The 19,303-nt window shown below is 37.4% G+C and overlaps 1 protein-coding gene across 3 annotated transcripts in view; it reads left to right on the top strand.

Annotated features, from left to right (window-relative positions):
* sdk1b (sidekick cell adhesion molecule 1b) overlaps positions 1-19,303 on the top strand; it is a 373,118-nt gene that overhangs the window by 212,715 nt on the left and 141,100 nt on the right. For all 3 annotated transcript variants that reach the window (XM_073866164.1, XM_073866162.1, XM_073866163.1), the window contains 3 exons: positions 10,512-10,623; positions 12,211-12,401; positions 15,899-15,982. In XM_073866164.1, coding sequence (XP_073722265.1) covers positions 10,512-10,623; positions 12,211-12,401; positions 15,899-15,982 — 387 coding nt within the window. The remainder of the gene's footprint in view (positions 1-10,511; positions 10,624-12,210; positions 12,402-15,898; positions 15,983-19,303) is intronic.

Consider the following 19,303-nt stretch of genomic DNA (forward strand, 5'->3'; position numbering starts at 1 on the left):
TTAACTGACTGACAGCAACTTTACCTCCAATGCACGACACATTGTTTTTTTTTCCTTTAGAGAAAATCCTTCTTATTGGCTGCGTTCTCCAGGCTACTGTACTTCTGAAAAATAACACCCAGCTATAATCAGCAGGTCCTGAGAATAGACAGACTTACAAAATTAGCTATACTGTCAGCAGTGGTAAAGGATATGATGTCGAGTGTGATTTTTTATTTTTACTTAAAAGCTGCAATTTGTAACTTTTTTAAGGCTAAAAATAAATAATCAGTTATTGAGCAAGTTCAGTGTTCAAAACCGTTTTCTTATCTTACCACAATTCAAAACAGTACACGTATAATAATGATTTATAAGTTGAGCTGTCAAGTGAAATGTCAGTTGTTTATTAATACACATAAACCTAAATATACAAAGTAAACTGCAGTTTTATGTTCAAACTGAAATGGCAATAAAGAGGCAAAAGTTTAATGATTGCAGCTAAAAAAGGAATAGGTCACCCCAAAATAAAAATTGGAACATACCTGTATTTTATTAACACCATCAGAGTTATATTTAAGTCCGTGTGAACAGGAAGTCGCGATCGACTTGCATATTGTGACACCGATCAGCTATAAAATTATGACCACCTGCCTAATATTTTGTTTGGGCCCCTCTTTTGCCACCAAAACAGACCTGACCTGTCAAGGCATGGACTCTATTAGACCTCTGAAGGTGTGCTGTGGTATCTGGCAAAAAAAACCCTCTTAGATCCTTTAAGTTCTGTAATAGCGCTTTTCCATTGCATAGTACCCCACGGTTTGGTTTGGTTTAGTTTGGGTCGGGTCAGCTTACTTTTGGGAGCTTTTCCATTGGGTGCAGTACGTAGTACCCAAATACTTTTTTTTCATACCACCTCAGTTGGGGTTCCAAGCGACCCGAGCTGATACCAAACTTGACGCGAAAACATTGTAAATCACTGATTGGTCTGAGAGAATTGTCATCAGCGGCATCGCTAAAAGATTAGCTTTAGCTTACTGCTAGCTTGCGCTGTCTCGAGCAAACATGTTGTCATCTGTGCTCTGCTATAAGTTCCCTTTTAGCACTGAAAAACATCCACAGGTTGAGAACCAGGAACACCAGAACAGTTTTTTTTCCATACTTGCAGTTTGTGGCGGCACATTCCCGACATGCACGCTCGCATTATATATGCTTAAATGCAATTCAATGAGGCTCATTGGAGCTGACGCCACGGGCGTTTGAACAGAAACTGTCATGTGAGACAGAGGTAGTTATAAACGCGATGTGCAAACATCTGTTTGTGGTGGCCAATTTTAATTTTGTGGTGGACTGAGAAAGAAATAAATGTATGGGAATATACAACAACGCTCTCACTTGTATGATGTCACAGCAGTTAGCAGCGCAAATATAACGACACGCCTATAATCCCTCCCGCTGCGAAGTGATACTAAACTCGATGGAAAAGCTAACCACGCCAAAGTGAGGTGAGCTGACCCGACCCAAACTAAACTAAACCCTGGGGTACTATGCAATGGAAAAGTGCCATTAGTACCCCATGTTTTGGGTCCGGTCTGCTTACTATCGGGGGCTTTTCCATTGGGTGCAGCACGTAGTCCCCAATACTTTTTTTCATACCACCTCAGTCGGGGTTCCAAGCGACCCAAGCTGATACCTAAACGCGATGCGAAAACTGTAGATCACTGATTGGTCTGAGAGAATCGTCACTACCAGCGTCATCCTATAATGTAAAAGATTACCTTTACCTTCGTGCTAGCTTGCGCTGTCTCGAGTAAACATGTCATCTGTGCTCTGCTGTAAGTTCCCAAACTCCCTTTTAGCGATGAAAAACATCCATAGGTTGAGAAACAGACTTTAAATAATATTCTGGCTTTTCCTAGCTTTGTAACGGGATTGGATAGTGCCCCATTTTCAAAGCTCCAATAAAAGCACATTCATCATTCAAATGTAATTCGATGCTTATTAAATGTCTTCAGAAGTGAAGCAATGGGATTTTGTATAACAATTTCAAACTTTATAAACTATAATCACCGGCTTCTGGCAACGGCGTATGCGCTTTCACAACAGATTTAAGTTGAGATATAAATATTTTTTCTTGCAGAATCCCCTCGCCTCGGTATGAATTTGTTTTTGATAGATGGATGCACTTTTTGGAGGTTTACAAATGGGCCACTAAACAAAACTATTACAAAGGTGAGAGCATATTATTTAATATATTGTAACTCTGAATATATTTGGTTGAAAGAATAAAGTCTTATACACCTAGGATGGCCTAAGGGTGAGTAAAACATGGGATAATTTTCATTTTGGGTTGAACTATTCTTTTAACTCTCTGGGGTCCAACCATTTTGGGACACTGGCAGAGGTTCTGACATGCTCTTACATTTTTTCAGTTGCTTTAAACATATTAAAGGAATAGTCTACTCCAGTGGTTCTCAAACTGGGGTCCGGGGCCCCCAGGGGGGCCGCGAGATGGTGCCAAGGGGGCCCCAGTTTTATGACATTTTATAAAATACATTAATTTATCATAAATTCTGTGAAATTAAACTAAAAAAAAAAATAAGGCATCATTACTTTGTATAATTTAATGTTTTGTTTAATTAAAATGTGAAGTTCTATAACTGTTTTTTGTCATAAATTTTCTTTAGGGGGCCGCGAAGTAATGCACCGTACACAAAGGGGGCCGCACGCTGAAAAACTTTGAGAACCACTGGTCTACTCATTTTCAATATTAAACTATGTTATTACCTTAACTAAGAATTGTTGATACATCCCTCTATCATCTGTGTGCGTGGTGGAGCGCGCTGCGACACTTCGATAGCATTTAGCTTAGCCCCGCTTTTCTAAGCGGATTTAAAAGAGGAACTATATTTTATGGCGTAATAGCACTTTTCGGAGTACTTCGACTCGCCTGAAAAGTCCGCTTCCCTTCTCCCTCTCATACTGAGAGAGTTAGGGTGTTACTGCGCCGAGTCGAAGTACTCCCAAAAGTGCTATTACGCCATAAAATATAGTTCCTCTTTTAAATCCGCTTAGAAAAGCGCTACGTTTTATTTTGTACCACCAAACTTGCTCGTATAACTACTCGTCTTAAATAGGAAAAACGTTGATGTATTTGGTCACTTCTAACTTTATCTCTAAATGGTACCATTGAATGAATGGGGCTAAGCTAAATGCTATCGAAGCGTCGCAGCGCGCTCCAGCGCTTACGTGCACGCACACAGATGATAGAGGGATGTATCAACAATTCTTAGTTAAGGTAATAACATAGTTTAATATTGAAAATGAGTAGACTATTCCTTTAATGGCAAAAGTCTCATAACACTGCGTTCAGCACAAACTGCGCTACAATATTATATGAGCTACATGTATGTACATGTACATATGCTAATTAGTACTCTTATTTTGCTTATAGTTACTCATATGTTGATGCAGACAAGTAGTGCAATTGGTGTTCTGGAGCAACTTTTCTATAATATCAGTCAGTCAGTTGTCATGGTAACCCAACAATGAAGTTCAGCGTCACCATTGTCAAGGCTGCAGTGACGTGTCAAATCGGTTTAGCCCAAGACAACCACCATACACATCCAAGTTTTGCTTACATTTATAAATTGGGCATAAATGTATAACGTGGCAGCTTATGCAAATCAGGGTGCATCCTGAGTAGCGAGATTTAAACTTAGGGAGCTATTTTGCAATACATGCTGGCTACATTACAAAAACAAAGATTTTGATATTTTTATAATATACTGCTATACTGTATATTCTGTCCTTTCGCTTTCTCCTGTCCAACTTCATTTGACATTCATTGAAGTTTTTCATTTTTGCACTTTCGTCTTCAGCTGGGCTTTTCTGTCATGTTTTACGAATGCATAAATAACACATATTCCTCACAGCATCTGTCACTGTTGTATTTGGAGGTTGGGAGACCGCATTACGGCTTTCTATTCACTGATCTGAGATGAGATCAAGCCTTGTGTGTGTGGCTGGTTTTCATCCGATATTCATTTTCTCACCATTTTCATTGATTCCTAAAGGAATTGTTCGCCCATAAATGAAAACCCTGTCATTATTTACTCTACATCATGTCTTTTCAATCTTGTATGACTTTTCTTTGCACAGAACAAAAACAATTTTAGAGACTAGTTGATTTTTTTCTACTAGGCAAGTAAATGGGGACTGAAGTGTTTATTGTTCAAAACATACCTTCAGAGTGCTTTTTACAACTGAGGTGATACGTTAACCGAGTACAAAATAGGGATATTTAGTTTGTTTTTTTATTGATAATCTTTTTTTCGAAGTATGCTGTTATTAGATATAGATGAATAGATGGGGTTGTGTTTAAGTGAATAATGTACTGTAACTGTACATTTCATACTGTAATATACTGTAAATTTCAGTTTCTCATAAATACAAAGGTATAAAAGCTGTTACTGGAACAGTACCAATATTTTGCTATGTTTTTACCTAAACTTAGATGAATTAATACATACCTGTCTTTTATCAATGTGTGCACTTTTAATCTTTGTACAGCGCTTCTTGAATGTGTTAGCATTTAGCCTAGCCCCATTAATTCCTATGGCTCCAAACAAAAGTTTTATTTTGTGTCACCATACTTACTTGTGTAACTACTCATGTAAGTGTTTTTAAATAGGGAAAACATGGAAGTGTTTGGTGGCTTCAAAATTCATCCCTGTTTGGAGCCATAGGAATGAATGGGGCTAGGCTAAATGCTAACACATTCACGAGATGCTGTACAAAGATTAAGTGCACGCATTGAAAAAGATAGGTTTGTATTAATTAGTCTAAGGCTATGTTTACATTAATGCGTTTATGCTTTAAAACGCGTTACTTTTGCTACGTTTACGCCTTTCATCTACACTACATCACCGTTTTCGACCCTCATAAACGGATTCGTTCGCAAACGCTGAAGACCCTGTTTTAGTTTGAGAACTCAGACGTTGCTCTGAGTGTAAATGAACGTAGATGGAGTCTTATGTAAACGAACAGCTGATATTAACGTGACAGCGCATCATTTTCAAAGTAAAAATTATTTTATTGATGTAAATGTTGGTTTGCAATGGAGGTTTTGCCAAAAATAGTAAACATCTACCAACCAGCTATTATAAACGCTATATCGGATTGTTTTAACATGTATCCTTATAGATAATGTCTGTTTTATATTAATGTTTGAGTATTGTTGGGTTTAATGTGTTTATGTTTTGTTTAAATTTAGTTAGCTTACGAAAGATAGACTGTAATTTTATACGCCATATAGGCGTTGCAAAGGCCAATATGAAGGGAGAATTGTAATGGGTCAGACATTATTTTCCAGTTTAATGTAAGTTTTGTTTGCTACTTTAAAATGAATTTCGTTTCAGATAATTTGTCTCTTAATTTTAATCGATGTTTTGTTGATAAGTTTGTTGAATATAAATTAATAAAAACAATAAACTCAACGTCATTAATATAATGCTCGTTTAGGCGCTTGGCTTTTAGCTATTTGTGTGTTGCTAGCGGAGGACGTGCACGGACATCGCACACTTTCAGTGTTGGGGGTAACGAGTTACAAAGTAACGGATTACAGTAACTACATTACTTTTTTGGGTAACGAAGTAAAGTAACGCATTACACTAATAAGATTGGTAACTACACTACTTTACTAGACTATAGGAACGCGCTTTCCTGCGTTACCCAAACAGTGTTTGCCTGGGTGTAAAGTTCTGTCTATTTAAGTGGTGCGTGCATGCGTGTCCCTGTACGTGTGCCGTTGCCATAGAGATTGATTTGACGGAGCTGCTGGTGCAAAGGGGAGCGGGAAATGAAGACGGAGGGTTTCAGCCACTGGGGCGATATTCACATAACTTTCAGCGTATTGCTCGAAAGGACAAAAATATTCGTGTGAAATGCACACTATGCCCACATGACAAGTGTCTTTCAACTGCTGACAACGCGATGAGCAACCTGTCTGAGCATTTGTAAGCCCAGCATGGCAAAACAACACTTGTGGCGAAAGATCCTGCTTAACCTACCGGTCAGGGATCGAGAGGTCCGAACGCGAAGACGGAATTAGGTAATGAACCTCAATCGAGTCAGAGCCAGAGCATAATTCTTTTAAAGAAATTATTTGAACGTAACCCGAACAGCAATGTCGCGTGCGCTCAATTTTCTTCATAATCTTACGTCCAAATCTAATCCTATAAACTTCTCGGTGTTTGATGTATCACTGTTACCGCCCTGCCAGACTGTCTTAAATAGAGAAATAAGTTAATTCCTTGATTTGCGTTGTTGCTTCATTTATAAATAATTCCCCCAAGGCTTTAGTTTATGCACAAAAAGCATTAAAATGAATAGAACGTGATGATTACGTCTTTCTTTGGTGAAAAAATAATAAAATAAATAAGCCTATATGAAATGTGTTTCCCTTAAATAATTAGCAAATTAACAAAACGAATTCAAAAGTAGCCTATATGAGTTTATTTATTGTGTGACGCGCTCCCAAACCGATGCAGCACAAAACACTTTTTACCTATTTAAAAAAGCACAATGTTTTGTTATTATTGCGAGTGTAACTTTACATAAATAAATTTACACATTACAGTTTTGAATGTTGTTTTACTTTTATTTGTATGACCATAATTTAAGGTAATTTAAGGTAATGCAAAATGCAAGCTCCTCACGCGTTTCATGCCATCACCCGCGTGGGTTTACACAGGGCAGCGAGAAAGAGACATTAAACTTTAAACATTTAACATTCTACTTGAGTTTTTTTGGACATCCCTTTGGAATCACTGCAATCATATCATCAATTTATCAGGTAATAATAAATATAAGCGCAGCGCTTATGAGTGTTCAAACACTGCTGACCGCTCAGCTGTCAATCAGCCGACCCTCACAAAGTTTCACATTAAATGATAATATATTTGAACAAGCATGGTCCTGTGCTTATTTCTGTCAATGTTCTGCATGAAGATCTTTAAAGGTTTCTACTTACATCACGATTTGCGGTGCGGCCGGTCGCAGTCTTTTTGTAAAACGGGTATGAAATAAATTGATGCTGATGTCGGATAACGGGTCAACTGTTATTTTAATCGCGCGGATGCGGGTTATCAAACAGGACTGTGCATGACTCGTATAAGTAAAATGGAATGACAACATTAAAATTATAAAATAGCCTACATGTTTATATTCTGTATGAAACCACCATGGGCGCTAAACTTGCGGTGTTAAAGGGACAGTTCACCCAAAAATAAATAATACATTTTGTTACAAACCTGTATAAATATCTTTGTTCTGATAAACACGAAGCAACATATTTTGAGAAATGTTAATAACCAAACCAGGCATGGGCCCCATTCACTTCTATAGTAGGAAAAAATAATACTGTGGAGGTGAATGGGGCTCATGGGTGGTTTGGTTGCGGACATTCCTCAAGGTGTTTTCATTCATGTTCACCAGAACAGAGACATTTATACAGGTTTGTAACAACATGAGAGTTACAAACCTGATTTACAAATAAATTATACAGAATTTTAATTTTTGGGCGAACTATAAATCCGATGGGGTCAAAAATTAGGGTGCACCTAACTTTTGTGCTGGTGCACCTAAGAAAAAATGTTAGGCGCACCAGTGCAACCAGTGCAAAAAGTTAGTCTAGAGCCCTGGCCGGTCATTTAAAGTAGTCACTCATCATCAGCCGACCCCGCCTAAACCATGTCCATGTATCTATGTGGTAAATTAAGAAAAAGGAAAGTAAAGTAATAAGTAGTGAAGTTACTTTTCAAATGCAGTAACTAGTAAAGTAATCTCATTACAATTTTAAGAAGTAACTAGTAACTAGTAACTAATTACATTTTTTGAGTAACTACCCCAACACTGCACACTTTTAAAAATTAATGCATTAAGCATTTCTGGTAGGCTAAAGCAATACTTCACTTCTTACTATATTTTGATTGAAGTTTGCATTTGCTGACATTTATTTTTGCTTCAAGTTCGCTACTGTTTAGTACTGTTCACTTGAATGCTTTCTTTTTAAATCATAAAGACCTTTCTGTTTAGTTAAAAAATAAAAATTAACCTATTAATCATATTAATATGTTGTAGGGGGAGCTAGAACAGTATAAGTGTTTATGTTTTGTTTAAGCTTACGAAAGATAGACTGTAATTTTAAACGCAATATAGGCGTTGTAAAGGCCAATATGAAGGGAGAATTGTAATGGGTCAGACATTATCTTCCAGTTTAATGTAAGTTTTGTTTGCTACTTTAAAATGAATTTCGTTTCCGATAATTTGTCTCTTAATTTTAATCGATGTTTTGTTGATAAGTTTTGTGAATATAAATTAATAAAAACAATAAACTCAACGTCATTAATATAATGCTCGTTTAGGCGCTTGCGCTTTTAGCTATTTGTGTGTTGCTAGCGGAGGACGTGCACGGACCTCGCACACTTTAAAAAATTAATGCAATAAGCATTTCTGGTAGGCTAAAGCAATACTTCACCTCTTACTATGTTTGATTGAAGTTTGCATTTGCTGACATTTATTTTTGCTTCAAGTTCGCTACTGTTTAGTACTGTTCACTTGAATGCTTTCTTTTTAAATCATAAAGACCTTTCTGTTTAGTTATAAAATAAAAATTAACCTATTAATCATATTAATATGTTGTAGGGGGGAAATAGAACAGTATAAGACTTTCCCAAACACATTTTTATAGGTTCAAAAATAGTGTCTGTTATAGTTGCCAGCAAAGGACCCATGTATGACTTTTTGTCAATATCGCACACCCCTAGGCTGCGTAAACGTGCAAAGGTAAGCTATTCTTAGAGTAATAAGTTATTTTACACTTATATGCGCATGCCCAGTTACGTGATTGGTCATGTTTCATGCGTTTATGGTGGTGTATAGTGTGGATGAAGATTCTTTTAAAAATGCCAGTATAAACGAGGATCGTTTTCATTTTAAAATGCCGTTTTAAAACGCAAATGCTCTAATGTAAACATGGCCTAAGTTGAGGTAAGAACATAGTAAAATATTGAAAAACGGTGGTGTTTTCCTTTAATATTTGTCATTTAGGTATCGATTTGTACCTTTGAGATACCAGTATGTACTAATATGCACCCTTTACTGTAGGTACAAAGGTGTATTTTTTAAAATTCTGTCATAATTTACTCACCCTAATGTTGTTTTATATCTGTATGAATTTATTTTCTTTCTTTTTTTTGATGAAAACAAAAGTAGATATTTGATAAATGATAAACACACAGCTGGTAGAAACTTTTGACTTCCATAAAAGAAAAAACAAATACTGTGGAAGTATTGTAATAAATGATGAAGAAGATATTTTGATAAAATATGGTAAGCACACAGTTGACGGATCCATTTAAATTAAATAGGATTTGGTTTTCCTACTATGAAAGTCAATGGTTTCCACCAGCTGTGTGCTTATCATTATTTATCACAATTTCGAGACAGAATTTTCATTTTTAGGTGAACTATCCCTTTAATTCTTTTAAGTTGCCAGCCAGCGCCAGCATTTTTTATGATTTTTACAAAAGTTTAATACCTTCCAGAAAATCTTCTTCTTTGAATATATAAACATACAATATAACAAATCAAAGAACAGACCCTCTGAATTAAAAAAAAAGTTTTTCATCTTAATCTTAACATTTGTTTTCTTTTATCACCTCTAAAATATGGGTAACCAATTTTAAGCAAAAAGCTGAAATAATTGCGTTTTGTGAAGGACTTTTGATAGAGATTTGATCAAAACATACACAGAGTTCTTACCGTTTTGCCTAAGGTGTTGCTTCCAGGTTTTATAAGTTGGTGGATAATAGCTGAAATACGGAATGCCGGAAAAACTCGTCATTGGCAGGGAACCGTTTCCTCTTAACTGATAAAAATAACTTGTTCATGGCGGGGTGAGAGTTAAGTGTAGTATGATTTTAGAAGATTTGCAACAAAGTACTTGTGTAACAGGAGCCACTTGTATGCTACTTTCGATGCTTTTGCATAGTTTTCAAAGCTTAAAAGCTGCAGACCCTATTCATGTAACCAAATGAAAAAGAGTTGACCGATTAATTCTTTAAAATTTCTCATTTTGGGTTTCTATAGAAGAAAGTCATACAGCGACATAAAGTTACTGAATAAAGTCTATAAAGACCAAATTTTCATTTTTGGGTGAACTATCCCTTTAAAGATGCAATCACATCCAATTATCAGCGCTCATCTGTCTCTCTCCATCTCTCGCTCATTCTTTCCCTCCACCCTCATCTGTCTTCCATAGACAGTCATTTGACTTTTCCTTCTGCATGTATTATGTTTCAGATAGAGAAATGATTCAGAGAGAGGATGAAAAGAAGCAAAAAAACCTAGAGGCTCATCAGAAAGCCTTATCTCGCTTTCTGTGATGCTGAGTCTATTAACCTGATTGATTGTGCCAATAATCAGCCAGTCTTTTATTTTTTTTACTAGTTTTTCTCTTTTCTCCATTTCAGACAGTATTGCACCCGCTGAATTGGTTGCCCCGGTGATCGTGATCGCACCTAAGAACACATCAGTGGTTGCCGGGGCGAGTGAAGCGACTCTCGAGTGCGTCGCTAATGCAAGGTGGGTTGCCCCCGACTGCAGTGACTCATCGCCAGTCGCTCCACCGTCATTTACAAAGATGTTGGTCATAGCTATTGAATAGTTAACGTCATTGCATTGTTTTTTTGTTTTTTGCATTCATCCAGAGGAACATTTTATTGCTTGGAGGTTCTTTTATAACTCCTTTGATGGAGATCTCAGTTGTGTTTCTACTTAGTCTCAGATGGCTTGGGAGAAATGAAAACAGAAATACAACAATTGTTAAAATGCATTAAAGGGACACTCCACTTTTTTCGAAAATATGCTCATTTTCCAGCTCCCCTAGAGTTAAACATTTGATTCTTACCGTTTTGGAATCCATTCAGCTGATCTCTGGGTCTGGCGGTACCACTTTTAGCATAGCTTAGCACAATCCATTGAATCTGATTAGACCATTAGCATCGCGCTAACAAATAACCAAAAAGGCTGCAGCAGGCGTAGTGATATTACGCAATGCCCGAAAATAGTCCCCTTGGTAACTTTCAATAGCAGAGGTCTATTTTCGGGCACTGCGTCATGTCATATTGCGCCTCCTGCAGCCATGTTACAGCAGCAGTCCTTGATTATTATGCCAGAATGAGAGTATAGTCCTAGCCATATCTGCTTAGAAAATCGCAACTTTTAATTTTCCGTCGGTCAAAAATGTAACTAAAGAAGAGTCAAGTTTTAAGTAGGAAAAATATTGAAACTCTTTGCTTATTTTTTGTGCGATGCTAATGGTCTAATCAGATTCAATGGATTATGCTAAGCTATGCTACAAGTGCTAGCGCCAGACTAGGAGATCAGCTGAATGGATTCCAAAACTGTAAAAATCAAATGTTTAACTCTTTGGGAGCTGGAAAATGAGCATATTTTCAAAAAAAGTGGAGTGTCGCTTTAAGAGTTTGGAGTTGTAAAAGTAATGTAGATTTTATAGGTAAAATAATCTGGATTTGGGTCAATTTCATACTATAATATAAAGACTTAGCAAGCCATTGTTTAGATCTCTTCTGAAACTCCAATGGAGATGCACTGTGTAGATATCAGCGGCATCTAGTGGTGAGCTTGCGAATTGCGACCAACGGCTCAGTCCACCTTGCACCCCTCCCTTTTGAAGCACATAGAGAAGCTACAGCAGCGTCACAGGACAAAAACGTCATCGTCTGGACAAACAACATAGTGACAAAATGCGCTCTGTAGAGCAGTTTGTCCATTTGGGGCTACTGTAGAAACATGACAGCACCACTCATGTAAGGGGGCCCGTGGTGTATGTATAAAAAATGGCTCATTCTAAGGTAATGAAAACATAACAGTTTATTATGTAAGGTCTTCATACAACACTTAAAACATAGTTATGTATATTATATTGCATTTCTGTCAATAGATCCTTCTAAAATGTACACATTGCACCAATAAAGTGGTCTCTTGGGGGATTTGTCTTTCTATGGGCATAAACATAATGTGTATAAAATCAAACTATAATTTTGTACTTAAAAGTACTTTCAAGCATAATTATTGTAGTTGTAAAATTCCTAAAACTTTTGTTTTCACACCGTTTTGGTTGTGCCTGTGTGTTTTGGTGTGAGTCAGGTCTCTTGACAGACTGCAGGTGTTCTGGAAGCGTAATGGGGTGAGACTAACAACAGGAGTGGACTCATTCAGTCGCAGGCTGGTCATCAGTAACCCCACTTCAGCCGACACAGGCCTGTATGTTTGCGAGGCGGCGCTCACAAACACCAGCCAAAAAAGCACAGAGGCCAAAGCGTACCTGTCAGTCTTGGGTAAGACCTTGCTTTACTGAAAGGAGCCTTTAGGGTGGTTACTGAACAGCGGTAGTTTAGCTGATAAACTGTTTTAGACTTATAATCATTGATTTGTTTGAATATTACAGAACACTTTTGTTGCTTGTATATTATAAAAGTCTTGTTTGAAAGAAGTCAATTTCACTTGGCCATCTGTTTCTAATACAACCACATCTTCGGTCTACTTACAGTAAATTGGGAAAAGCAGAAATCTCCAAAGCTGTTTGGCAATCAGCATGCATGCATAAACAAATAAGTATATGACTTCAGAGGTATTATAATTATTTTTTTCAGCTCAATTTAATCAAAAATACTGAAATACTGATTGGTCCAACTAATGTTATAACAAAAACCCAGTAATGCCTTCACCATTATGAATGTAATTGGAACGTGCAGCGCAGAGTTCAAACTAAACTGCATTGACTCTCTAATGGTGCATTCATGCCAGACGCGAATAAAGCGGTAAGTCAATGCAAAGATGCGACAGACATCCTGCGGCGCTATTCACGCAAATTTAGTGTTTTGGTCATTTTACGCACGCAATGTCTTGAAAATCTGAAATTTGATGGGTATTGTTGCCGCGTTAACCAATCAGGAGCTTGCTCTAGGGGACAAAGGGGACAAAGTCATTGTCGCTGTATGTGGACACCCAGAGCTGTACGACACATCTTCGTACTTTTATAAAAACAGGAATAAAAAGCATCTGGCTTGAAAGTAGGAATGCATAACGATTAATCGCGATTAATCTATAGCAGAATAAAAGTTTTTGTTTACATCAAATATGTGTGTGAACTGTATATAATAACTTTGTATAGATAAATGCACACACATGCATGTATACAGTATATTTAAGATATGTTTACATGTGTTAATACATTTGTATATTTATGTATCATTTATATTATATATATATATATATGAATACTAGGGGTGTAACGGTGCGCAAAAATCACGGTTCGGTGCGTACCTCCATTTTGATGACACGATTCGGTTCATTTTTGGTACAGTAAGGGAAAAATGTAAACATTAAACTGCAGGTTGTTTATTACTATAAACTTTTTTACAATTTGTTTACAATTTTCTAAACACTTTTTATTAAAACATAATATATAAAATATATTTAAAATAAAAAAGAATAAATAAAATACTACTGCAAAGTTCTCCACTAAATAACATACTTTTTTACATTATTTTATAACAGTAGGTAACTCTTTTCTTAACCGTCTCTTACATTTTTTCTACTAAAACCTTGAACTAACAAATTAATTTCCTGAATACATTTATGAACTATTAGCCTACAATTTTGCAACCAAAAAATATTTCTGTTTTGATTTATTTTGAATTGTTTAACTCACAGTATTGAATTGGCTATGTATCATCTATGCATAAAAATAATATTACTGCTCTATGTGTAACTGCATAGCAAGCAACATTATGATATACTTATTATACACTCATATTGAGATTAGTGAGAGCCATCTTTTATCTTTTGCACGTTTCTCCAAATCTTTGCTTGTGTCGTCAATGTAAGCTGTGACTTAAACTAACGAACCCCTCCGCAGCTGAGTAACAGCTGAGTAAGCCCGGGTTACATCTCTTCTCTGTCCCGACCAGCTGATCACATTGTGACAATGATATGATTGACGTGAGGTGCAGATGAAAAATCTGATCACGCATTCCTTATTCTCGCTGTCACAGAAAGCGCGTGTCATGATTGCGTAGCAACGAAAGACGCGCAACATCTCACGCAGAAAGAACAAAACAGTGCGTTGACACGCGTTTAACACGCGCTTTTAGACGTGACACGTAAGCGGCCCCATAAACGATTACATCAATAATCAAACGAATATACAACTAAGTAAATAAAAATCTTTCTGCGGGCCGAATTATGTTATATGTTTAACAGAAGAGTTGTGTTGAAGGCGGAGACTTCCGCCACTTAATATGTTCGTGTATATTATGTTCCACCTATGTTCCGCACACAAAAATATGCATGCAGCCATTCGATATATATATATTTATTTATTTATATAAACATAGACTACAAGCTAGCTAAAGTGTGCAAATTAAGTGTATTTGCTTTTGAATTTCATGCGCGAATGACACAATTTCACACGCGAAAGAAGCGAGTTAACTCAAAATGTGCAAGCGTCCGTCTACATGCGATTTATTTGCTTCATTTGTGAATGCACAGTAACTGTGGGTTTACACCAAATGCGAAGTGTGCAATCGCATCACGTTGCTCACTCGCGGGATTTAACTTTGTGTCATGCGAATTTTTAGCTCGAGTTGAATATTTTCAACTTGGGCGAAGACGCGTTTGAGGCGAATAGTGCATGTTTTCACGTCAAACGTGCCGCCCATATCGCGTCATTCACATCGGCCCACGCCGACTTTGTATGTAATCTACTCGCGCAAATCGTTGAACTCGAATCTGATGTAAACCCACAGTAAGACTTTTGCACATGGTCAGTGGCTTTATATATCTTCAGGCCCCTCTTATATCCATCATACTTCTCTTTGATCCAAAAACACAAATATTACAGTCTACCACCAAGATATTTGACTAAAAATGAGCTATGAATATTTATACTCTGCACCCTTATTAGAAAGAGCAACGGATATTCATTCAATGAGCTTATCTGACAGGTGTGCGCCTTACATGATTGGGCGAAAGAGAGGCATGCATATGCATGAGGCAGCCAATGGAGTGATGAATAAATTGGGGCTGTTGGAGAGAGACTTTTATAGAAAGATAAAGTGAACATGTCAGAGCAGCCAGCAGAGGAAAAAGAGAAGAAACCAGGGAGGTATTTATTGTTTCTGCTGTTGAATCCAATCCAGGCCCAGATCTGAATTTGTATTGCGTGATCTGCATAAGAGTGAATACGGGCTGATTTGTCGAGTAAGAAAGAAAAGGCGAGCAAAAAAGATGAGGAATAAGAGAACAGATATAGAGAAATTGTGACATTGTTATGCAGTTGGTTTTTTTTTGTTGTTATTTGTTTAACCATTCCCCCCGCTCAACCCCTCCTTCTTTTTTGGCATCATCCTTCAGTAGGTGAAAAGCTGTTATCAGCATCATGCTTAACAGATCCTTTGTCACTTTTGTTTCGAGCGAGAGAAAAGGCAAAAAAGCGGCAGGTGTGTGAAAAGGTAACGAGAGTCGTGCTCTTCCTGTCACGAAATCTGAAAATAAAGGCGAGAATAAAGGAGAAGTAGATGAAAGGGTTTTGTATAAAAGCCACTAGTGAGATGAGCTGAGCGTAGCAGCGAAGAATGCTGGTTAAAGTGTGCGCCTTCATGCTTTTTACATGTAGTTTAGTGGAAGTACACATTGATGTTTCATTCCATCACAGTGGATGTTAACTACTATAAGTTTTTAAAGTGCAAAATGTGTGGGTTGTAACAAACCAAAGTTTTATGCATTTTATGTACACTAATAAGTATGTGGTCTTGTTTTGGTATGAACACAGAGCCTCCGTACTTTACATCCAAGCCAAAAAGAATGGTGATAACCGAAATTGAGAAGACTATTGAACTTCAGTGTCAGGCCAAAGGTAAGCCCCGCCTCCGGCTACGCCCACTGTCCGGACTTCTTAATGTATGTTTACACTGACAGTGGGACGCACCACCAAAACAGTTGAAAGTTGTTGTTTTTTCATCCGAGAGCTGTTGATTTAAGATTAAGCAGCAACACAATGTGACGATTACAAATGGGAGCATCATAACTACCTTAGTTTGTACACTGTCAGAAAAAAAAGATAAAAAATCATTGGGGCAGTGCCCTTTAAAAAAGGTCCTAATATGTATTTTGTAGCTATAGCTATGTATACATTTGGTACCAATATGTATCTTTGAGGTACTAATATGCACTCTTGACTATCAATATGTACATACGACATACTAATTTGCACTCTTTGGTACCAATATGTGCCTATGAGGTACTAATATGCACTCTTTGGTACCAAAATGTACCTTTGAGGTACTAATATGCACTCTTTGGTACCATTATGTGCCCTTGACGTACTAATATGCACTCTTTGGTACCAATATGTGCCCTTGACGTACTAATATGCACTCTTTGGTACCAATATGGACCTTTGATGTACTAATATGTACTCTTTACTATCAATATGTACCTACGACATACTAATTTGCCCTCTTTGGTACCAATATGTACCTTTGAGGTACTAATATGCACTCTTTGGTACCAATATGTGCCCTTGACGTACTAATATGCACTCTTTGGTACCAATATGTGCCCTTGACGTACTAATATGCACTCTTTAATATCTATATGTACATACGACATACTAATTTGCCCTCTTTGGTACCAATATGTACCTTTGAGGTACTAATATGCACTCTTTGGTACCAATATGTGCCCTTCACGTACTAATATGCACTCTTTGGTACCAATATGTGCCCTTGATGTACTAATATGCACTCTTTACTATCAATATGTACATACGACATACTAATTTGCCCTCTTTGGTACCAATATGTACCTTTGATGTACTAATATGCACTCTTTGGTACCAATATGTGCCCTTGACGTACTAATATGCACTCTTTGGTACCAATATGTGCCCTTGACGTACTAATATGCACTCTTTGGTACCAATATGTGCCCTTGATATACTAATATGCACTCTTTACTATCAATATGTACATACTACATACTAATTTGCCCTCTTTGGTACCAATATGTACCTTTGAGGTACTAATATGCACTCTTTGGTACCAATATGTGCCCTTGACATACTAATATGCACTCTTTGGTACCAATATGTGCCCTTGACGTACTAATATGCAGTCTTTGGTACCAATATGTGCCCTTGACGTACTATTATGCACTCTTTGGTACCAATATGGACCTTTGATGTACTAATATGTACTCTTTACTATCAATATGTACCTACGACATACTAATTTGCCCTCTTTGGTACCAATATGTACCTTTGAGGTACTAATATGCACTCTTTGGTACCAATATGTGCCCTTGACGTACTAATATGCACTCTTTGGTACCAATATGTGCCGTTGACGTACTAATATGCACTCTTTGGTACCAATATGTGCCCTTGATGTACTAATATGCACTCTTTACTATCAATATGTACATACGACATACTAATTTGCCCTCTTTGGTACCAATATGTACCTTTGATGTACTAATATGCACTCTTTGGTACCAATATGTGCCCTTGACGTACTAATATGCACTCTTTGGTACCAATATGTGCCCTTGACGTACTAATATGCACTCTTTGGTACCAATATGTGCCCTTGATATACTAATATGCACTCTTTACTATCAATACCCTACTGAAAAATCCAGCCAAAACCAGCATAAGCTGGTAGCTGGCTCCAGCTGGTTTAAGGTGGTTTATGCTGGTCCCCCCAGCCAGACAAAGCTGGTCATGCTGGTGGGCCAGCTGGTATTCCAGCATGACCAGCTAAGTCCAGCTAGACCAGCTTAAAATGCGACCAAAACACACCTAGACCAGCTTGCTACACCAGCAAAACCAGCTTCCTACACCAGCAAAACCAGCTAAAACCAAGCTGGGGACCAGCCAAAACCAGCTGACCAGCCCACGCCGGTCTCAGCTGGATTTTTCAGTAGGGTATGTACATACTACATACTAATTTGCCCTCTTTGGTACCAATATGTACCTTTGATGTACTAATATGCACTCTTTGGTACCAATATGTGCCCTTGACGTACTAATATGCACTCTTTGGTACCAATATGTGCCCTTGACGTACTAATATGCACTCTTTGGTACCAATATGTGCCCTTGATATACTAATATGCACTCTTTACTATCAATATGTACATACGACATACTAATTTGCCCTCTTTGGTACCAATATGTACCTTTGATGTACTAATATGCACTCTTTGGTACCAATATGTGCCCTTGACGTACTAATATGCACTCTTTGGTACCAATATGTGCCCTTGACGTACTAATATGCAATCTTTGGTACCAATATGTGCCCTTGACGTACTATTATGCACTCTTTGGTACCAATATGGACCTTTGATGTACTAATATGTACTCTTTACTATCAATATGTACCTACGACATACTAATTTGCCCTCTTTGGTACCAATATGTACCTTTGAGGTACTAATATGCACTCTGTGGTACCAATATGTGCCCTTGACGTACTAATATGCACTCTTTGGTACCAATATGTACCTTTGAGGTACTAATATGCACTCTTTGGTACCAATATGTACCTACGACATACTCATTTGCCCTCTTTGGTACCAATATGGACCTTTGAGGTACTAATATGCACTCTTTGGTACCAATATGTGCTTTTTAGGTACTAATATGCACTCTATGGTACCAATATGGACCTTTGATGTACTAATATGCACTCTTTGGTACCAATATGTACCTTTGATGTACTAATGTGCACTCTTTACTATCAGTATGTACATACGACATACTAATATGCACTCTTTGGTACCAGTATGTACCCTTGACAAACTAATATGCACTCTTTGGTACCAACTTGTACCTACGACATACTAATTTGCCCTCTTTGGTACCAATATGGACCTTTGACATACTATTATCCACTCTTTGGTACCAATATAGACCTTTGAGGTACTAATTTGCAGTCTTTGGTACTAATATGGAACTTTGACGTACCAATATGCACTCTTTGGTACCAATATTGACCTTTAACATACTAATATGCACTCTTTGGTACCAATATGTACCTTTGAAGTAATAATTTCCAGTCTTTGGTACCAATATGGACCTTTGACGTACCAATATGCACTCTTTTGTACCAATATTGACCTTTAACATACTAATATGCACTCTTTGGTACCAATATGGACCTTTGACGTACTA

The sequence above is a fragment of the Misgurnus anguillicaudatus genome, chromosome 3, assembly GCF_027580225.2.
Source record: "Misgurnus anguillicaudatus chromosome 3, ASM2758022v2, whole genome shotgun sequence".
Classification (NCBI taxonomy): domain Eukaryota; kingdom Metazoa; phylum Chordata; class Actinopteri; order Cypriniformes; family Cobitidae; genus Misgurnus; species Misgurnus anguillicaudatus.